This window comes from Arctopsyche grandis, chromosome 9 (assembly GCF_051622035.1).
Source record: "Arctopsyche grandis isolate Sample6627 chromosome 9, ASM5162203v2, whole genome shotgun sequence".
Classification (NCBI taxonomy): Eukaryota; Metazoa; Arthropoda; class Insecta; order Trichoptera; family Hydropsychidae; genus Arctopsyche; species Arctopsyche grandis.
This window is the reverse complement of record NC_135363.1, coordinates 31576960-31598745: the sequence shown is the minus strand read 5'-3', so window position 1 is coordinate 31598745 and position 21786 is coordinate 31576960. Positions and strand designations below refer to the sequence as shown.

The following is a 21786-nucleotide window of genomic DNA, read 5'->3' as shown; positions in this document are numbered from 1 at the left end:
AATGCGCCTTCCTGGTCAATTAATTACAAATAATGCAGTATTTTATTATTAGATAAATCACTGTATTTCCAAATCTGAAGAACACGAAATAGCAATTAATTAATTAATTACAGAATTAATCCATTGAGACATCTATGGATTTAAATTTTGTACATAATTTTTACAAATTGTACACACAATAAATACAGAAGATTTTAACAACAGGAAAGATGATTTTTTGCCAATTTTGAGGAACCGTTTCAACAATGATCAGATAAAATTGGTAAACTCTGATAAGAAACGATCGATTTGTTGTCACAAAACCCCCAAATCTAACCAGCAGTATAGCGGATCAAACCCACTGATCACTTGGTGCTAAACATATACGCTACTGCTGGCTGTATGATTGATGCCAATTAAGTATGAGATCGACTGAACAGCTACGAAAAAAATTTTCACTGCTCCGCATCACCTTCGAATGATAATCTATTGCTCCTCATTCCAAGTCTGGGCCCAGCTCCAAGCCCCTGCCTGTCCCGGAATAAACTATCTAGCATTCTTTGTTGTTTTTGTTGTTGTTGTACTGAACGAAACAAAATTACATAATAAGTAATGGCGGGCCGGCGAACGAACGGGTTACAAAGGCCGTTATGTTAATTTACAGGCCTCCACAGCCAACATATTTCACTCAAGGTGAGCTCGGGCTGCTGCCTCTCTGAAAGCGAAAACGTATTTCAACCCCGTCTAAGAGGGGGGAAAAAGGGGCCAGATCGGTGGGCCAAAGGCGCCCTTCCGTCGCCTTTTTTTCCCTCTCGCCGTCTTGCGAAAATTTGCTCTCGACGAAGAATACGTCTAAAATGAGGGCAAAAAAGTGAACTTCGCAAACGCCGTGTTCCAATGCAAAAATGAGATAATAAACGTGCCCTCGAATTCAGCCCTGTTCGAAAGGGACAGGTGAACAAGGGAAAAAAAAGCGCAAACGAAAAGAGCGGATCTAGCGTACGTTGCGGAAAACTTAATGAAAATTTAAAGTTAAAATATACAAAAGAAAAGGAGTTCACGCTTCGGCCAATTCTATAAATCATGTCATGAAAAAAAAAACTTTATTCGCATTATGCGAATCGAATGCTTTTACTTTTTCGCTTTTCGATGCAGTGAAATGTGAAGGAAATTCCTTTGTAATAATAATTCACGTATAATATATTACGTAAACATAGCCTTTCTATGTATGTACATATATTCAAAAAATAAATCCAAATAATATATACATTATATTTTTTTCATGTTTGCTCTTAACGAAGAGGATGTTCAGTTTTAGCATATATTTGTTTTGGTCATAATTTTCGAAATAAAGCAAAATTTCAATACTGCAAAACACAATTCATGAAATACTTTCAATTTAAAGCCAACATAATATTACATAAAATGACATTTTTAGCATCTATCGCAAAATTATAATAAAAGTTCTATAATCTTTATTTAATTAGTTACTTTAAAATTTCGGCTATACTATTTAGAAACTACATACTAAAACGTATTATAAAAGGTTGATTAGTAAAATAAACGGTCAGTACATACGAATATACATATGTACCCATAAGGATTAGCCAGTTATTTTTCTATTTTACAATCTATTTATTAAATGCTTAGTTTATTTTTAATTTGACAAAATAAATTCGGTTGTGATATAATGAAATGATTTTCTAGTAATATATGTAGAATGGACGTTTTGATGAATTCAATTATTGAATAAATTAACTTACCAAAGTTGCATAAACTTACAGACCATTTAATTCAAAAGTAACCGACTGACCAAAAATATATATGATTCGAAGCTTTTATTGAACAATGAAGTAAAAAACTTCGGATTTGACCTACCCATGACTTTATCTATGTATATGTTAATGTGTGTTTTGTTTTATGATTTTGAATTCGATTATCTCCCAAACCGCTAATCGAATCAGTCTAACAATTTTTTTCATGTAATAAAGATTGTAAATTTTATACCCAAATATTTTTGTAAATAAGTAAAAAAAACGGGAAGTAGTACTTTTACTATAAAGAATCGAGGTTTGTTTTGTTTTTCTCAGAAACCTTTTAGTTTATTAAACTGAAATTTCATATATAGAAATTTAAGCTTAATATAAAGATGTGTATTAAATTTTGTAAGCACCAGTCAATCGGAAGTGGCAGTTTACTCTTGTTCAATTTTTCTTCCACTATTTTTTTCGACCCGTTAAACATGTGTGCACTTCACGAAAAAATTCAAGTTTCATTTTTGTATTATTATAATGAAAATAAAAAAAATCAATCAATTTAATAAACCGGAAGTGGGATTTCTTAGAAAAGTCAAAAGTGTTGTGACACGATTCTTTCCACACTCCTGAACGTATCAAGCTGAAATTTTTTATTTGTATTTTTTATGTACTAACTTATAGTTAGTAAGGTTTTGATCAGAATTCGTTAGCCTGGAGTAGTATTTTTTTTTAAACAATATTTCATTATTTTATTTAAGCCTTTTAAATTATTTTTATTTTCTTGATATTTAATGTGTATAATAATTAAAGTGATTTTAAATAATAAAAAAAATTCGAACATAATCCGACAACCCGACAACTTTTGTCTTGTGTAAGTTTCTCTATGTTTCCTCTCAATTTGTATCGAAAATGCTCTCATAACCGGTATGTATGAATGTGTGTGTTATCTTATTTTGAAATTTGACCTTCTTATATACATAGATAAAGTAATCCTTAAATACATAGATAAAGTCATGGGTTGGTCACATCACTACGATAAAATAAAAACGAGAGTGTAACCTAGCCTTTGTAACCATTCTACAGATGAACATCTGTACATATGGACAAATATATTTGTATGTACATTGTACATATGATACGGAAATATTTTGTAATTGGAAAACTTATGTAATTGTTTTGTTTTACTTTATATATGTATATACATATGTACGTAGAAATAATACAGTTTTTTCACTCCAAATTCAATATTTTACATTTCAAATTATATATTTCAAAAATTAAATACAAAATACCGGATAGTTTTTCATACCCTTTAAAAATGAGTACTTTTCACAAGAAAGTTCATGTAAAATCCTTCAGTCAATGAGATGAAAATAAAAAAATTCATTGAATTTAACTGAAAATATAATTACATCCTCTCAGAAAAGTCAAAAATGCTGTGAAATGCTGTGTTCATTTTTTATATTTTATATACTACCTTAGAGTTGCATAAGGTTTTGGTTAGAATTCGTAAGTACCTAGTAATTTTCATTATTTTATAATACTATAACAATATTTCATTATTTTATTTTGACCTTTAACATTATTTCTATGACACAAAGTACATAGATACACATATAGATAAATTATAATACACTATTTAAAAGAACTTCAGGTTTATACATTGTATCTAAAACCTTATCAACTTTGAAATAGGGCAGGAGGAATATGAATTCAAAATATGTATTATGAGTATTAAATATTATTGATATGTTATCTTTTAAAATTTTGATTAAATGTTTATCGCAAAAGTCTATAAATATCGATGAAAAAATACTTAATACATTTTATAATTAATTTTCTCAATATATTTGACATATATTTTTATATATTAGGCACAAAATTAGTATATATTAGTAGCATATATTAGGCACAAAATTATGTATGAAAACTGACTAAACCATTATCCTTATAATCAAAATATATCATTACACACCAAAAAATTTAAACACAACTCATCTATGGTCAAACATTAGAATGAAGTATTGTAAGTTTTATATGGCAAATAAAATCATCGAAACAACTATGTACAAATTTCCAGCATTTATACAAATAAGTGATAATCGAGATGCTGATTAGGTTGATTTTTTGCCAGGGAGATATGACAGGTTTGCCAATTTTTTGGAACTGTTATAAAAAAAAATCAGATAAATTGGCAAACTCTGATAGGAAACGACCAGACTAGGAGTCTACTATTCAAAGTCTGTACAGCAGCACACACCAAGGATAGAACCCGCGACCACACAATTGAAAGTATTATGTACATGCTTTCCATTGATCTGTACTGAAATTTAAAACTCAAATAAACATTCACGAAAAATCCACCGTGTGGGAAATGTGTGTGAAACCGTGTGTTTATGCTGTGAAAGAATCTGAAATTTCTTTACGCAAATAGCTACAAATACGAAGGGTAAAAAACTAAAAATGACTAAATCATATCAATATTGTTTTTAATTGTTATTCACCACATTTATTTTATATTTATCACAAAAAATAAAAAATAAATAGGTCATAAATCAATTACGGTTGAGTCATAAACGCAAGTGGTCTCTAAAGTAATGTATTTTTGATGATAAAATACATACTTATTTAATTAATAAAAATCATTTCAGAACCAACGTCGTATTTTTTGGCGTTATAAATTTGAATGGTCCTGACGTTTATGCGTCAACAGATCTCAGGATCTGTTTAAACCATTGAGTACATATATACATATGTTACATACTCGTATGTATGAAAATGTAAAGTTCAGTGCATCTGAAAGTATCTGCATCAGAAAGAGGAAAAATCTAGCATCAATATTCAATGACAAAACGTTTAAAAGGGAAGATTTACACACAGCATTGTTGCTAAATCATAAATTATAACTGAACTTTACGGCTTTAAAATGAACCGAAATTCGTTATCTGTCCAGTAACTTTTTTATATGATTGATAACCTTATCGCATATTAATATATTTTAGAGTAATGCAATTTTATTAACAGTTTTGACTGACTGATTCACTTGGATACATGTAGAGGTAATCGATATATCTTATTGAATTTTTTTAATACATATCTTAAAATCTTAAATTGACAAAAAATTTTACGACTACGTATGTACTATAAAATACTATCATACCAAAACGCATTTTCGTGAACTGCCTTTAATTAAAGATGAAAATGATTTACAAAATTCAATTTATTGATTTACGACAATCGTTGATTTTAGAGTTTGAGGAATTACAAAAAATCTATTTTCATTAAGATGGCTGTTAGTGGAAATCAAAATTATATAATAGTCGTTGGGGGAATTGATAACGAAGTGAGTAATATTTTATATGGTTTTATCATTGAATTCAAGTTACCATTTTTAATCGCTACGTTCCTATAGACTGCAGGGATGATTGAAGAATATGATCCATATTTGAACAAATGGAAAACTATTTACAATTTAGACAAACCAATAACATGCTTTTCAACCGCTTTATTAGATCAAAAACTATACCTATTTGGTGGAATGTTCAATAACATAACAACAAACAAAGTAACTTACAAAATAAAATATAGCTAATATTAAACCCATGAGAATTGTGGAGCTTTTCTACCTTTTAATTTTACAGGCATGGTGTTTTGATTTGTTCACTAAAGAATTTGTTGAACTGCCGTCAATGCAAGAACCAAAGTACTTTGCTACAGCGTCAGTAGTCAATAATGCCATTTATATTATTGGCGGCCTTAATTCAGATCATAAAGTACTTGACACGATTGAGCAGTGAGTGCCTAATTTTTTATTTTCTAAACTTTCTTTTCATCATTTATGACATTTCACCGTTTCGATACAGATGGGATACAGACAGGAAATCTTGGAAATTCCTCGAGCCGATGTCAATAAAACGACACAGCCATGCTTCTGTTGTTAAAGATGGTTATATTTTTGTAATCGGAGGAAATGACGGAGAAAACGTACTTAAAAATGTGGAGTTCTATTCTACAGAGAAAAATACATGGGAAACTGTTGCTGGAATGCAATCGGTCAGAGTGAATTTGGCTGTAAATATATTTGAATTGTTTTTCAAGATTTTATTATTTATCTTTATGTTTTTCGATGGTTATAGACATATAAACCTAGAGATGAGATAAGCGTAATCTTATCATTTAGCAATTTATTACACAGGTAGTTGGCGTGAATAACTTTCTTTATGCAATTGGAGGATCTAATGATTCGCAGGACCTTGATTCAGCTGAACGTTTCAACATAAATAATAATATCTGGGAGAAAATTACCCCTTTGCCATGTGCTATTAGAGGACACAGCGCGGTTGGAGATAAAAGTATAATTATTTGTTTTGGTGAGTTTGTACGAAATATTATACATTATAATATATGAGCCGTTATATTTGAAAGTGGTATAAGTCCACTTATCATTGTTTTGAGAAATATCTCGCAAAACATTAAAAAGAATGATTTGCGTTTAACAATATTTAAAAATACTAGTTGCCTGTAATACGTTTATTCCGCTTTTTCGAGACTGGACATATCGCATTAAAAAAATAATATTGAATATACTTGTTGAAACAGAAAATTAAACATCCACCACTTTCATATCGAACGACAAATATATAGTTCTTTGGACTGCTGTGAAAATCTCACTGTTTCTGTCGCACTGCCTTACTTGCAACAAAGACATGGAGATTTTCACGGCACGCCACTGATGTAGTTCAAGATTTCAATTATTTATTTTTTTATTGCATTCTTAGGAGACGATAGATCTAAACGGGTTATACAATACATTCCCTTTGTGAAGGTGTGGACTGAATTAGGAGAAATGGCAAACAAGCGACGCTTTTACAGCGCCTTTTTCACAAATTTCAAACTTGAGCCAGAAAAACAGACAAATAAAAACAAGGGAAAAACTGAAGAAAATCCTAAGCTGGGTAAGTCGGATGAAACTAATTTAAATCACATTCACAAGTAAGTCGAATGAAAAATATTCGAATACATATTCAGTGAGAGAATATTTGAAAGAAAATAAAATTATTTTTTTTTGAAAATAAAGAACTTTAATGGATAATATTGAATCAAATAGTATAAATTGATATAAGTATAATTCAACGCAAACTCATTTTACAAAACATGCAGAAATTCTTTATTCAGGTTTCAGAAATGTCAAACAAGAGCCAGAAGAACAGTCGAATAAAAACGAGGAAAAAACTGCAATCAAAAGTAAGTCGAATGAAAAATATTGAAATTCATATTCATATGAGATAATTTGAGAAAAAGAAAACAAATGCATTTTCTACCTTTAATAGATAATATTGAATCGCATAGTATAAATTGATATACATATAATTAAACGCACACTCCCTTCAGAAATTCGTTATTCAGTTTCCAGAAATTTCAAACAAGAGCCAGAAGAACAGACAAATAAAAACGAGGAAAAAACTGTAGACAATCCTAAATTGGGTAAGTCGGGTAAAAATAATTAAAATCACATTCAATGAATAAATTTTAGAAACTAAAATCAAACATTTGTATTACCTTTCCTGAATTAGAAAATAATAACACTTTAATTTTTATTTTTATTACTCAACTATTCATGAACTCAGCATTTTCACGAATTGCGCGCAATATGTATATATGTACATATATATGTATGTATATGTAAACAACATACATACATACGATATGTATAATAAAAATATAAATTAATGTCTCATATAAATCCATATATAAAATATATGTATGTACGTATACTAGAAACAATAACGTATGGTATAAATTTTAATACTAATATAAACAATTTTTTATATTCATATGTATGTATATAAATTATAGACATGGGAATAATGACAAAGCTGACCAACCTATTCAAAATAAACTTTAGTGCACACAAAAATACAACAATTTCAGAAAATTCAAAAACTGAGGTATTAAAATTTTGGGTATTAAGTATGTAACTTGATGATCACTTGATTAATTACATTTTCAGTCACACAAATCTCCAGATTCTCTTAGTCCACCAGCCTCTACATCGGTCAAAATCACGAAGTCAGATAATTCACTTAATAATTATTCTTGTATCCAAAAAGAGATCCTTGACATAAATAGAGAAAAAATTGCAGTGGTTGGAGACATTTTTGTAGAAGTGAGTTTTTTTTCTACGGCGCTTTGTTTGTATCATAAATATGAAATTTTCATTAAATCGCTAATGTGTTTTTAGGACGCAAATATCGTCGATATATACGACGGCAAAAATAAAAGTTGGACTCTATCAAAAAACTTTGGATTTAATAAATGTAGATTTGCGTCTGTCATTGTAAACGATTCCTGGATGATTATCATCGGTGGACAAAATTATGCAGATCAAACACTGACTTCAGTAACGTTTTATCAGTGTTGTGAAGTACGAGCTTAAATAAATCGGAATATGATTGTCTTTTACTTTTTTTAGGTGGAATACATTGATTTGAAAAACGGTCAGAAACATCCATTGACGCCGTTAAATCAAGCTCGTCAACAATTCTCAGCAGTGACACTTCGTCGCGATTCGTCCACCGATGTATACGCCATTGGTGGTTTTGAAATTAAAAACGCCCAAAAAGTAACAGGAAATACTCTATCTTCAGTGGAGAGGTGATAATAAATAAATTGTATTCACTTCATTAGACCGATTGAAAGAGAAGTTAACGTTTATTGATTTCGGATAGGTGGAATAGCGAGACCCTGATTTGGGAGACGATCTCTCCATTGAGGGTGGCTGTTGATGGTCATAGTACATGTGTCATTGACGACCGTATTTACGTGACAGGTGGGCGAAATATTAAATGTGTAATTATTAATGAAGTACAAATTTATTCAGTGGAGTCCGATTCTTGGACAAAAGGCACTCAGATGAATCATGCAAGAAATGTACATTCGGTGAATATTAATTATTTTTATTAACAACTATCTTAAAAATTATAAAACGCTCTAAAATAAAATGAACTTAATTTTGATATCACCATTTTTAGAGCGTCGTATTCAAAGGAAAGCTTTTCGTCGCTGGTGGATATGTCACACAAACTGATACGATTTTAGACAGTGTGGAGTTCTACGATCCCATTGCAAATGTGTGGACAGAATTTACCAAACTACCACAACCAGCAAGCGGAATCAGTCTTTGCTGTTTCCAAAACAAATTACTTTGCATGGGTAAAGTATTATTTTTTAAACTTTATTTGAATTTATTGACCTTAGATGTTGAATACATATATTTTTTTGATTTTTAGGTGGACATAATACAACGACTAATTTTAGTGAAGTTTGGGTATACGACGATACAAATAAAACTTGGAATGCTTTTAAAAGCCTTAACATAGCGAGATCTATTTTTAATGTACATATCATTCCATATAATTCGCTTATTTGATCGACTATTGCTTTTTTTTGCATTTCTAGAAAATAAATCTTTTTTAAAATAGTCATTGGGTATACTTTATATAATGTTATGTAGATTATTTATAATTTTTTTTTTAAATATAATTATCTTTATATTGCAAAAAAAATTTATTTAATATAATGAACAGATTTACGATAAAATAAATACTATAGTGAAATTTTCGAAAGTCGGGACGGGAAGTGGAAATATCCATCAAATAAAATTCACTGGAATTCGCTGGAATCTTACTACATACATATGTTCAAATATATTTTTATTCTTTTCATTTTATTTTTTATTCTCTTCTTTTTCATCTGTTTGTCTCTATGTACGTTATATGTAATTTGTAAAAATCTATAATTAGATGTTATTTTATTTTGTTACATCTATTCTTTATTTTTATGTATTTCTACATCTGTTTCCTGTTCAAATATTTATTTATTTATTTGAAAAATCAACAGGAAACAGATTTTCAAATAAATAAATAAATATTTGATACGAAAATACTTGATTACTTATGTAATTGTTTATTTTTTACTTTATATTTGTACGTAGTAACAATACAAGTTTTTCACTCCAAATTCAATATTTTACAAATAAAATTCAATATTTTTCATTTCAAATTAAACATTTTTTCATTTGAAATTAAAAATATTTTTAATTTCAAATTAAACATTTTTCTTTTGAATTTTTTTTTTCATTTCAAATTAAATAATACATAAAATTAATCAAACAATTGGATATTTTTTTAATATCCTTTAAATATTTCACGAGAAAATTCAAGTATAGTCCTTGTATCAAATGTGATGAAAAAAAAATCATTAAATTTTACAAACTGAAAGTGTAATTTTATCCTCTTAGAAAAGAAAAAAATGTTGTGACCACACAAATCGATTTTTTCCACACCGCTCAACGTATAAAGCTGAAAATTTATAGTTAAATTCTTTACCTGCTAACCAGTGGCGGCTCGTCCTAATGGGCTGCCGGGCTGCAGCCCCTCCTATAAAATTCTAAGATATATATTTAATAATACATTTAATATTTTATTTATTAATGATATTTTTTTTATTAGTTGGATGGACTTAGCTATTGGGGCCTTCGAAAGAGTAAATATTACTTACAATATCACCCATATCCAAAAGGGTGATATTGTAAGTAATGTTGACCGTTTCGAAGACCCCACTAACTTGTATGGTGACAGATGAATTAAAATGTTGCTGTACTGGCTGTAAAGTGTTACAGCGCCGAGCTGAACGCTGCGCAGCCCGGAGTTTCGGAAAGAGAAAGAGCTATTTGCAACTGCAGATAGCTCTTTCTCTTTCACTCACTCTGCCGTTTTGGGCTGGACAGTCGGCAGCCTTCGCCTGTTAAACGACATTCATCTGTCAGTTTGTTTATGATTTCGCGCGCTTGATCTTAAATTTGATTAGTTGAATCGCACGATCACAGCTTTATTCGTTTTCGTTACTCTTAATTGGTTGTGTACGAGCCCTCATCAAATCTTCGGTGAGTCGTTTTCATTTTGATAACAGCAAACTTTTTTCAAATCTGTTTAACTTTTTCTCGTAATTTTTATTTAAATATATTAAGATTTTTTTTCTTTTAAAAATAGAAGAACAAAAGAATTCAGTAAAATATTTACAAAATTTGCACTTTTCGCGACTAGAACTTACCGAAAAAGTTGCTATAAAAGCATTAGGCTGCCCCACGCCCAATTTAATTATTTCACAGCCTGCAACTAGTAGATCTTTTAGTTACTCGCGAAAATTTAATCCAGACATTTATAAAAAATACAATTGGTTAACGAGATGTACAGAAAAAAACGCATTATTTTGTTATCCGTGTCTTTTGTTTGGAGGCGAGTCGCCAGGCGAAGCATCTTGGACGAAAACAGGAGTAATTGACTTAAAACATTTAAACGATTAATTTAAAAACACGAGGGAGGTGTCGACCACTTAAAAAATGTGTGTAATCTCACGATTTTGGGAAGCTTGTCGGCGGGAAATAGATAAGCATAACGAAAACGTCAAAAAAAAATCGGGATGTTTTATTTAAAATTATTGATTGCGTTAAATTTTGCGGTAAATTTGAAATGCCAATGAGGGGACACGATGAAACAGATAATTCAAAAAATCCAGGAGTTTTTCGGGGGCTTCTAGAATATTCACAAAATTTCGACGATTCTTTAAAAAAACATTTTCAAACTTCTTCGGTTTTTAAAGGGACATCAAAAACTATTCAAAATTAACTTTTAGATTGTATTTTGAACGTGTGTAGGGAACAAATAAGTGCTGAAATAAAAAAAGCAACTTATCTAGCTGTTATGGCAGATGAAACAACCGATGTATCGATGCATTGTCAACAGGTTAATGTTTTTCGTTACGAATTAGGGGGTTAAGTTTTTGAAAGGTTTTGGGGTTTTTTTTAATCCGCGTCACGAAACCAACAAGAACGAATTTTTTTAGCAATCTTACTGGAGTACCAGCGTATTTTTCGAAATCTTCATCGCGTTTGGACGCACCCCTTTAATGGGTGGTGAATTTTGCTAGTTTTTTTTTCAATAATACTTAAATCCACATGTAAGTGGTCGTACGCAAAAAATTGTGCTTATTTTGTCCTGTTATGACATGATAGAATAATTATGGTGACATTTTTTAGACATCTTTTCAGTGCAGCCCCGCCACTAAAAATTATCACGAGCCGCCACTGCTGCTAACATAGAGTTTAAAAGGTTTTGGTGAGAATTCGAAAACCGGAAGTAGTAATTTTGTAAACAATATTTCATTATGTTATTTTGACCTTTTAGATTATTTCTTTCGATAGACACATAGTATAAATCCAGTTAAAATCTCGAATTTCGTCAAAATAACAAAATTTCACATATTTATAATTCATAGATATGTACATACATAATTATAAAAATATGAATAAAATAAAATATATCGATAAAGTTCAAAATAAAACAATGAAAATATAATGAAATATTGTTTTAGAAAAAAATACTACTTCCGGTTTACGAATTCTGCCCAGAACCTTAGCAGCTCTAGGCTAGTATATAAAAAACACAAATATAAATTTTCAGCTTGATACATTCAAGGGTGTGGACAGGGTAGAAAGGAAAAGTCCCACTTTCGGTTTATTAAATTTAGTGATTTTTTTTTTATTTTCATCACATTGATACAAGAATTATACTTTTTCGTGAAGAGCACACATGTTTAAGGGGTCGAAAAAAATAGTGGAAAAAAAATCTAATAAGAGTAAACTGCCACTTCCGGTTGACGGATACTTACCAAATTGTATGCATAACTTGATATTAAGCTTAAACTTATAGATATGAAATTTCAGTTCAATAAACTAAAAGGTTTTCTGAGAAAAACATAAAAAACCTCGATTCTCTAGAGTAAAAGTACTACTTCCGGTTCAGGTTAAATATTTCAAAAATATAAGGTTATAAATATTATTAATTCTATTACATATAAAAAAAATTCAGTCCGATTCAGTTAGCAGTTAAGGATATAATTGAATTCAAAAACTTAAAAAAAAAGAGGATACCTATAAGGGGAGGTACCATTACCGGTCAATTTAAAAAATTGAAAAAAATTTACTTTGTGTCGATAAAAATTTCAGTAACCGATACTAAGTTTCAGTTCGTTGGACTAACGGTGTTCAAAAAATCCCCAAAATACACAGACACACACATACATAGCACACACGCAAACATTTTTTTCATGAAAACGTGATCAGAAATCGATTCTGAGTTGAATCAGTCAAAATCTCGAGTGCATCAGTCAAAATCTCGAGTTCGAATTTTCGCATGATCACAAAACTTCATCTATTGTTACTACGTACATAGATAAAGTAAAAATTACATACATGAATCAAATTTATTCATAATTGGCACACATGAAAATCTATTTACTTATATTTTTTTTTATTTAACACATATATAAATCATGCTGTATATCAAATGCAAAAATTGAATCGTTCTCGTGTTATTAATTGAATTCAACGGGTCGTTATTGTTGATGTGAAACGACCCGAGTTTCAGGCGTGAAAATAGTTTTCAATTGAAACAATGCACGTTTAAAAAACAATTTTCCAAAACCGAGAATTGAAAATGGAAAATAATGTTTTATCGCATACTGTTGTAAAGTAAATCACATTTTTTTTTTATGTTTTTAACGATATCTTACTATTATGAACATATACAAATGCAGATACATAGTAATAAATGTATACGTAAGTTGAAGTGGCAAAATAATAAAGATATATTAATTTAAGCATTGAAAGAAACACCTAAGCCCACAATCAATACTTCTTGAATTTTTTTCGTTGGAAATTTTCCGGCTTAACGACCGAACGAGTCTTTAGGGGTCGTAATAGAGAGACGGACAAAAGAAAAATCGTTCTGCCATTTGTTGATAGGCACCGACGGAGTGGAAAGGGTTAAGGGGAACCGAACCGATAAATAAGTCGGCAGCGGTGGATTTGGAAAAGCGTTTAAGCCCATTGTCCGAGAATGACAATGGAGGGATATGAGAGGGATGTAGGAGAAGGGAGAGGGAGTATAAAGGTTAAGATAGATGGACTAAGACCTTAAAGGTAACGGTGTTACCTCAACGCAATGGGGGAAAAAAGTCACTCATTTATTAAGGTAAGGTGTGTATTAATAGATATTTAGTCAACTTTTTTTTTCATTCTACTAAAAGATGCCTGCTTCATTCAAAACGTTCACGTTTTGACAAACTTTACCGTCCATAATTATATAAAGTAAACAGAAATTATATACTCAAATATTAAATATAAGTAATGAAATTCAAAATTTGTCTGAACTTTAGCTCTTTTCGAAGAATTTATAATGAGATTTTCTTGTTATTGCAGGGCTTTTTTTTATTTTTCATATACCATTCAGAATCAATAGAAAGTACGAACCCTCTACAATTATTATGTAGAGGGTTCCTACTTTCTAAGTGGGGTCTACAGTCTACTGAAATAGTCATCACCGTTTACCGTGATCCTAAAAAATTTAATAAAACTTACATAATTCTAAATCTAAAGCCGCATGTGTGTGGAATTAAATTATCCAATTAAAAATCCACTTGTTTAATTTATTGCATTTTCATTTTTAAACGTTAGTGATGAATCTTTTATTTTTCATGAAAATCTTTGATTTCTTAATTTAAAACAACCTGGAACACATTATTTTAGATCATTCTAAGAAATTGATTAGATTTATATAATATATTCAAACACAAACAAACATTTGGTTAGAATGGGAAATATATTTAACATATCGATATACCTTATTTTATCTCGTTTTATGTATAATACATATTATATGTGCATATAAATAAAACATTACAACGTAATATCAAATCTTATAATACCCGAAACTTAAAATATGTTGTTCTAATAAGTCATCGCATAAAACGATATGCGATCAGAAACTCTTATCCCATTATTTTATTTTCAAACACTTTATCTATAATACACACAAATAAATGATTTATCTTATTGACATACGATGATAAGATTTAATGCATTTCTATACAGGAAATTCGATGGCAAATTGCACAAAAAGATATATTTGAAATAATTTCAATGACTATTCATAAATGACATCTATAATACATATATACACAGCTCATGGAAACTCATACATACATACATATGAATTTGTGTCTTATCAATAGAATAACAACTGATACAAAGGAAACAAAAACAAACTATACTTGGAAATATTACTATGCCAATTTAATTTATTTTTTTACATTATCTATGTGTGTATTAACAATAAATAAAGTTTTATGATCATTTTATTTTCTATGTACATATATCTTTAAACGTATATAATATCTTTAAAAATAAATTATGTGTGTAACGTGAAAATATACGTAAATTGTATTTTTAACATCGTTCGATTCATTTTTTACCCGTTGTAAAATACTTATATAGAATAGATAAGATATGACGAGTTTATAAAGGGACCGTCTTAGTTTTCGGCATTCATTTTGCACTTCAAAGTGTATTAAAAAGCCACAAGTGTGAACTTTGCGTTTTATATTAATATTTTATGTGTAATCATGGTGCAGTTAGAAGTTGACAAAGTTGAGGAAAACAACCCGATTATCATACCTGACTGGTAAGTCACTAGAACCATTAGAACAGTAAAATTTAAAATATAATTGAAAAATAATGTTAAAATCTATCCACATTTGTATGTATTAGGGCATGCAAATTACCGGAATATGGCATTACCATTAGATTATTTGTATAATTACACTGTTCGACAAATGACGACTTTTTTTGGTTCAAAGACGAGATATGACTTTTCTTATAGATCTATGACCAGTGAACTAATAACAAAAATTCGTTTATTTTATCGAGTTAAGCCAGTTATCAATGGAATTTTTGTTATTAATCCACAAGAATAGTCTGATTTTTCTTAGTGGAATTTTATTTGATTCTCATATAAAGACAATTTAATATATTATCCCTATCAATTCAATTCAGATTCGTGTAAATACGAGTAAATACTAGTACGAGCATTTAGCTCCCAATTTTACCGATTTAAAATTCAGGACACTTCCAATTAACCCTTTCAAACAAAAACAACATAGTGTGGCCAGAACACTATCCCAATAAACATGTTTCAATAGAAAAAACTCAATATAAAATAGTATAAACAGTGGGAAAAAATCCCAAGTCAAAATACGTACTTTTGAGTTTTGATTTGAACTGAACGACTATTTGGAGAGATTTGAAAGCTGAAAAGTACTACAAATGAAAGATAAAATACCCGAATATAGATTCCAATATTCATTTTGAACAGAAAATTGACAGATTTTGAGACATCAACCGAACAACACCAAGATACAGAAAAATCGCGCGATTTAAAAAACATTATATCTCCGAATCTCAAGCCAATCTACATTTTTTATTACCAGATTCGTGTTTATTGGGCACAGATCTAAGAAAAGTCATATATCGTCTCTGAACCATTTTTCGTGTCGAACAGTGCTACCTTTCAGAAGAGGAATTAAAATGAGCCCTTAAAAACATTGTTTTACTGATCGCATGTTTGATGTGTTGATTTGAAAATATCATACTCTTCACAGTCATTGACTTTGCTTGGATTAAATAAATACTGTATGTAGAACATATGACAATAAAATTATTTTCTATTTTATACGCGAAATAATGCTATTTTGAATTCATTGCTCAGTGTAGTATTCTGTTTCAATTATTTATAGTAATATCCGCACTAAACAAATTTGCATCTTCGCAACACAAAGATTCCACACCTATGTAACTTGATCGGCAGCAATGTTTTGATTATTTATGTGACTAAATCAAGTTAAACCTTAAATTTTTAGAATATTTTCAACAGCGTTACAACCATACCTTTTTTTATGCCACTGCATAAGAAATGGTGGGCTTGTGACGTGTGCAAATATCCATACTTACTGGAAGGTTTTAAAGGCGGTTTGTGGTATTTTATTGCAAAATTTGTTTACTATCTTGTTGGGTTGAAAATGTTCGTATGGCAAAAAATTGTTGATGATTTTCTATTTCTCTATTCGACCTTATCTTCCCTTTGGTAATCTAAGACCTCGCTCCGATAAGAAGAATTCGCGGTGCGTGAGAATTGGCATAATTAAAAATTATTTAAGCCTAATAATCCAAATCCAAAAAGGTTTATTTTTTATATTGTTCATGCAAAGTAGCAGTAAAAATAATTGTCTATACGAGTCAGGTATACCGTTCGTAATTCAACATTAGAAGCTCAATACCGAATCATCTTCACATCTTTAACGATCATCCAGCTCTCATCTGCTTTATTAATAATATTCTGTACGTATGAACATATGTATGTAAGCTTATTTGCTAGTTTTTTAAACTTTCAAAAATCAAAATGCTATTTCGACGAGTTGCCGCTTAATATTTCACTATCGCAATTAATTGCAAATTCCAAACTAATTCCAAATTTAATTACCTGTAATTCGGTAACGGAATTTGAGCATAATTACTGGTAAACCGGTTTTCCTAAATCCGATAATACATGCCCTAGTATTTATGTATGTATGTACATATATATAACCTGTGATTTTACAAATTTTACCAGGAATGACAAAATTGGAAAACATTCAAATCAGAGTAAGTATTTACAAGTATCGCATTTTATATTAAATAATCAAATAAAATATATTTTAATCACATTTGACAATATTTTCCAGAAAATCCAGAGAAACCGACAGTCTATGGTCGAGATTATGAAGGGTACATTGCCATGTTGTTCATATTGAGAGCCGTTTTAAAAAAATTTAGATTCAAAGTTGGCGTCGAAATAAAACAAGCCCATAAGTTTGACGATGTTGTTTTTCTATACGAAAAACAAAAAAAGGAATACAGCAAGTGTATGCAAATCAAACACACAACATCAAAGAAGAAATACATTAATTCCATGAGTCTACTATCTGGTGAACAGAGCGATTTTAGTATCGTAAAGTATTTTTTCTCATTTAAGGATTTGGTAAAAGAAGATTTTTTCAAGGAAATAACTCAAGAAGATCTGATTATATATACAAATTGTTCTTTAGATGAGAATAGCACGATAGGAGAAAATATGATCGTGTCAAAAGTTTGGCAAATATTTGATACCGCTAAATATCACCTTAAAAGTAAAACGCTAAAAGATTTACTGGAACCTGTGAGATGTAATAACGACGAAAATATCGTTCATGGTGATATCTTTGACGTAAAAACTGACGAGTCACGTCACTACAGATTCAACAAAACATTAATAAACATTTTAAAGTCCAAAGCCAATGAATATAATGTGACTAGACTTGCGCAAGCATTGAAAGATTGGTTGATGAACAATAAGACGATGGATCAAGTGGAATACATAATAAATCCTTATTGGAAGTTTTTGACGGAAGAAGTCATAGATGTAAATGGTAAAAAATTTCATGATAGCTTTTTGAACAAGCAACATAAGACGAAAGAGGCACAGTTCTTTTACAATAAATTAATTGAAGAATTTGAACGCAAAAACAGGCAAAACAGTAAGAAGAATGTTGCTTGTAAATCTGTTCATTTAACTATAGATTATTTAAATGAAAAAGCAAAGACAATTGTCTCGTATCCAAATTGGGAATTCTCAAATGAAGAATTTGATATAAACAATGTCATTAAAATGGAAGAAATTGAAGCTTTTTTGAAATTATTTGTATTTTCTGTAGGTCAACCTAATCATGAAGAGTTGAAAAAGATTATAAAAGCTGATCTATTACAAGAACAAAGAGAAATGTATGGCAACGACGACTTTTATACTGATGATGATATTAACAGATACGTGGATGAGATCTTTCATCATTTTCTCAATGAAGTGTTCAAATGGAAGAACGAGGAAGGAGACAGGAATAAAAGTAATAAGAATGAAACTTACATAACACATACAAACGGCAAGGAATTTTTAGAAAATAGGTGGAAGGAGGTCAAATTTGGAATACAAGAACCGTTGAAGTCTTTCATGGGAAGGGAAGATGAAATGGAATCTTTGCACCGAAAGATTTGTAGGGGAAGAACTATTAAATCGCAAACAAACGTAGTTTGTGGACTACCAGGAATGGGAAAATCGGAACTCGTTCGAGGATACGTCCAAAAATACAGTCGCAGGTACGAAAACAAAATCTTCTGGATTGACGGAAAGTCGTCGGATTCTATCGAGGACTCTTTTAAAAAGTTGGCAGAATCGTTGAAAATTCACACGAAGACCGACGACGGAAAGTTGAAGAAAATCGAAATGCTCGTTACTGAAGTGTATTTGCAATTCCGATCGAAGAAGTGTATGATTATATTTGATGATGTTTTGAACGAGAAGATGATCGTTCCATTCATGCCGAAACAGACCTTCGATGGAAATTTACCTTTCGTTTTGATCACTTCCACCAATTCCAACTGGGGAGCCGATCGAAAAACAGACCTGGACGTTTTGACTGAAAAGAACGCAATCAAGCTAATTGAAAAGCAAGCGAGCATAAATGCTATAACCGAATCGAATAACGTAGAGAGACTTGTTCAGATTTTGGAATACTTTCCGTTAGCTATTCAACAGGTTGCTGCGTACATAGTGAAAGAATTTCAAAAAAATTCCAACTTCACAATAGCGCAATGCATCGAAAGTTTTTCTGAAAATTCTGAAACTATCTTAGAGTTTCAGCTACCGAAGAGCATAAGCAACTACGAAAAAACTACATTTACCAACTTTAAAAACATTATTGACTCTATATGTGAATATGAAAATATCGGAGACAACGCTTTAAAAGTACTCGGCGTAATGTCTTTTATAGACACGAATAACATCGCAATGAGTTGGTTCACAACGCACTTCTCATTCGATTTAAATGAAATATATCAAGTATTAAAAGAGTATTCCATAACCAGGATCGAATCGGGCGATATGAGCATTCACAGTTTGGTGCAATTGGTGACGAGACTTATCCTGAAGCAGAAAGGAGAAGAAAAACCTATCATTGAAGTGACGTTTCAACTTTTTTGCAAAATTTATCCAGAGGGAAAAACCATGACCGACTTGGCTACAAAACGGATATTAACGCCTCATTTAAAAATGTTCATCTCGCATATAGATGACAAACGTAATTCATGCACTAGCGAACGGAAAACAAGTTATCTTGAAAAATTACTATGGATGCACAGCGACTGCTTCAGTGTGTCAAAAGAACCTAAAAAAAGAAAGAGAATTTTAGAACGACTGTTCAGAATAAAAAAATCTAAATATGGAAAATATGACGTAGAAACTGCCAAGGTTTTAATGGGTTTAGGTATCGTTCAATCAGATTTGGGCAACTATTCAGGTGCAAAAACTCATTTTAACAAAGCTAAAACTATATTTTTGAAGGCTTACGGTGAAAATCATATAGAAACAGCGGAATTGTGGATGCATATGGGAACTATGGAATCGGGCTTGTGCAATTACGACGCAGCAAAATCCCACTTCCAAAGAGCCTTGGCGATTTTTACGGAAAATTTCGGAGAAGATCATCAAAAAACGGCCAGCGCTTTAATGGGAATGGCTTTAGTTGAATCTGATTTTGGTAATTACGTGGCGGCAAAAACACAATTTGAAAAGGTATTAAACGTGTATCTGTCAATTTTCGAAGAAGACCATGTGGAAACAGCTGAAGTCTTGCTGAAATTGGGTAACGTAGAATTGCACTTGGGTAACTATGCCGAGGCTAAATCCCATTATTTAAAAGTGTTGACCATCTTTACAAACAATTATGGAGCAGATCATTTGGAAACGGCTAACGTTTTGATAGGCTTGGGAACAATCGAGTCGGATTTAGGAAATTACTCTGAAGCAAAAGCGCATTTTAAAAAAGCTTTAGTTGCGTATTTGAATAGTTGAAGAGAATATAAGAACGGCTGATGTCTTCATGAAATTGGGTTCTGTGGAATTAGATTTGGGAGAGTACGAAGAAGCTAAAGGATGTTTTGAAAAAGCATTTGATATACGCTCCACAAATTTTGGAGAAAATGATAGAAGAACTACTGATGTTTTGATGAAATTGGGAGAGATTGAACGAAATTTGGGCAACTACGCAGCTGCAAATGTCTATTACAAGAAAGTATTAGAAGCGCGTTTGAAAAACGATGGACAAAATCATGAAAGAACTGCTGATGTTTTTGTAAATTTAGGAGTAGTTGAACGAAACTTGGGAAATTACTCAGCAGCTAAAAAGTATTATGAAAATGCTTATGCAGTGTATTTGGAACGTTTTGGAGAAGATCATATAAGATCAGCTGATATTTTGATGAATTTGGGTGTCGTGGATAGACAATTGGGTAACTACACCATAGCCAAAGCGCATTGCGAAAAAGTTTTAGCACTACGTTTGGCTCGCTTCGGAGAAAATCACATAAAAACAGCTGAGGTTTTAATGAACTTGGGAATCATAAAACGTAATTTGGGCAACTACAAAGAAGCAAAATCTCACTTTGAAACTGTATTAGCAGTGCGTTTAAAAAGTTTCGGAGAAGATCACATTAGAACGGCCGATGTCTTCAACAACTTGGGAGTCGTCGAACGACACTTGAGTAACTATACAATAGCAAAAAACCATTATAATAAAGTATTATCTGTATATTTGGCGTTTTTCGGAGACGACCATTTGCGTACGTCTGACGTTTTGATGAATTTAGCGGTGGTTGAACGAAATTTGGACAGAAATTTCTCAGCAAAAACTCTTTTGAAAAAAGTCCTGGCAATTCGTTCAAAAATTTACGGAAAGACTCACCTACGAACGTCGGATGCTTTGATGAATTTGGGAGTAGTCGAACGAAACTTGGGAAACATCGAAGCGGCAAAGGCACATTACGAGCGAGTGTTATCGATACGTTTGACAAATTATGGAGATCACCACACACAAACTGCAGACGTTATGATGAATTTGGGAATCACTGAAAGACAATTGAGAAACTACGAAGCGGCTAAAGTTCATTTCGGAAAAGTATTGTCTATTCGTTTGAAAGATTACGGTACAAATCACATACAAACTGCGTTCATTTTAAGGAATTTGGGAAATT

At 31.0% G+C, this 21786-nt stretch overlaps 2 protein-coding genes across 2 annotated transcripts; both read left to right on the top strand.

Annotated features, from left to right (window-relative positions):
• Nucleotides 1-4752: 4752 nt before the first annotated feature.
• On the top strand, nt 4753-9115 carry LOC143917352 (uncharacterized). Its single transcript, XM_077438831.1, has 17 exons — nt 4753-4795; nt 4987-5079; nt 5149-5301; nt 5378-5529; nt 5600-5807; nt 5932-6106; nt 6515-6691; nt 6912-6980; nt 7143-7220; nt 7593-7684; nt 7747-7902; nt 7978-8160; nt 8209-8390; nt 8465-8565; nt 8617-8675; nt 8768-8953; nt 9026-9115. The coding sequence occupies exons 2-17, from the start codon at nt 5023-5025 to the stop codon at nt 9113-9115; spliced, it is 2118 nt and encodes a 705-aa protein (XP_077294957.1). The 5' UTR covers nt 4753-4795; nt 4987-5022.
• A 6072-nt stretch (nt 9116-15187) lies between these two features.
• Nucleotides 15188-20608, top strand: LOC143917349 (uncharacterized). The gene is made up of 3 exons (XM_077438830.1): nt 15188-15316; nt 17300-17331; nt 17412-20608. The coding sequence occupies exons 1-3, from the start codon at nt 15258-15260 to the stop codon at nt 20606-20608; spliced, it is 3288 nt and encodes a 1095-aa protein (XP_077294956.1). The 5' UTR covers nt 15188-15257.
• Nucleotides 20609-21786: the final 1178 nt, after the last annotated feature.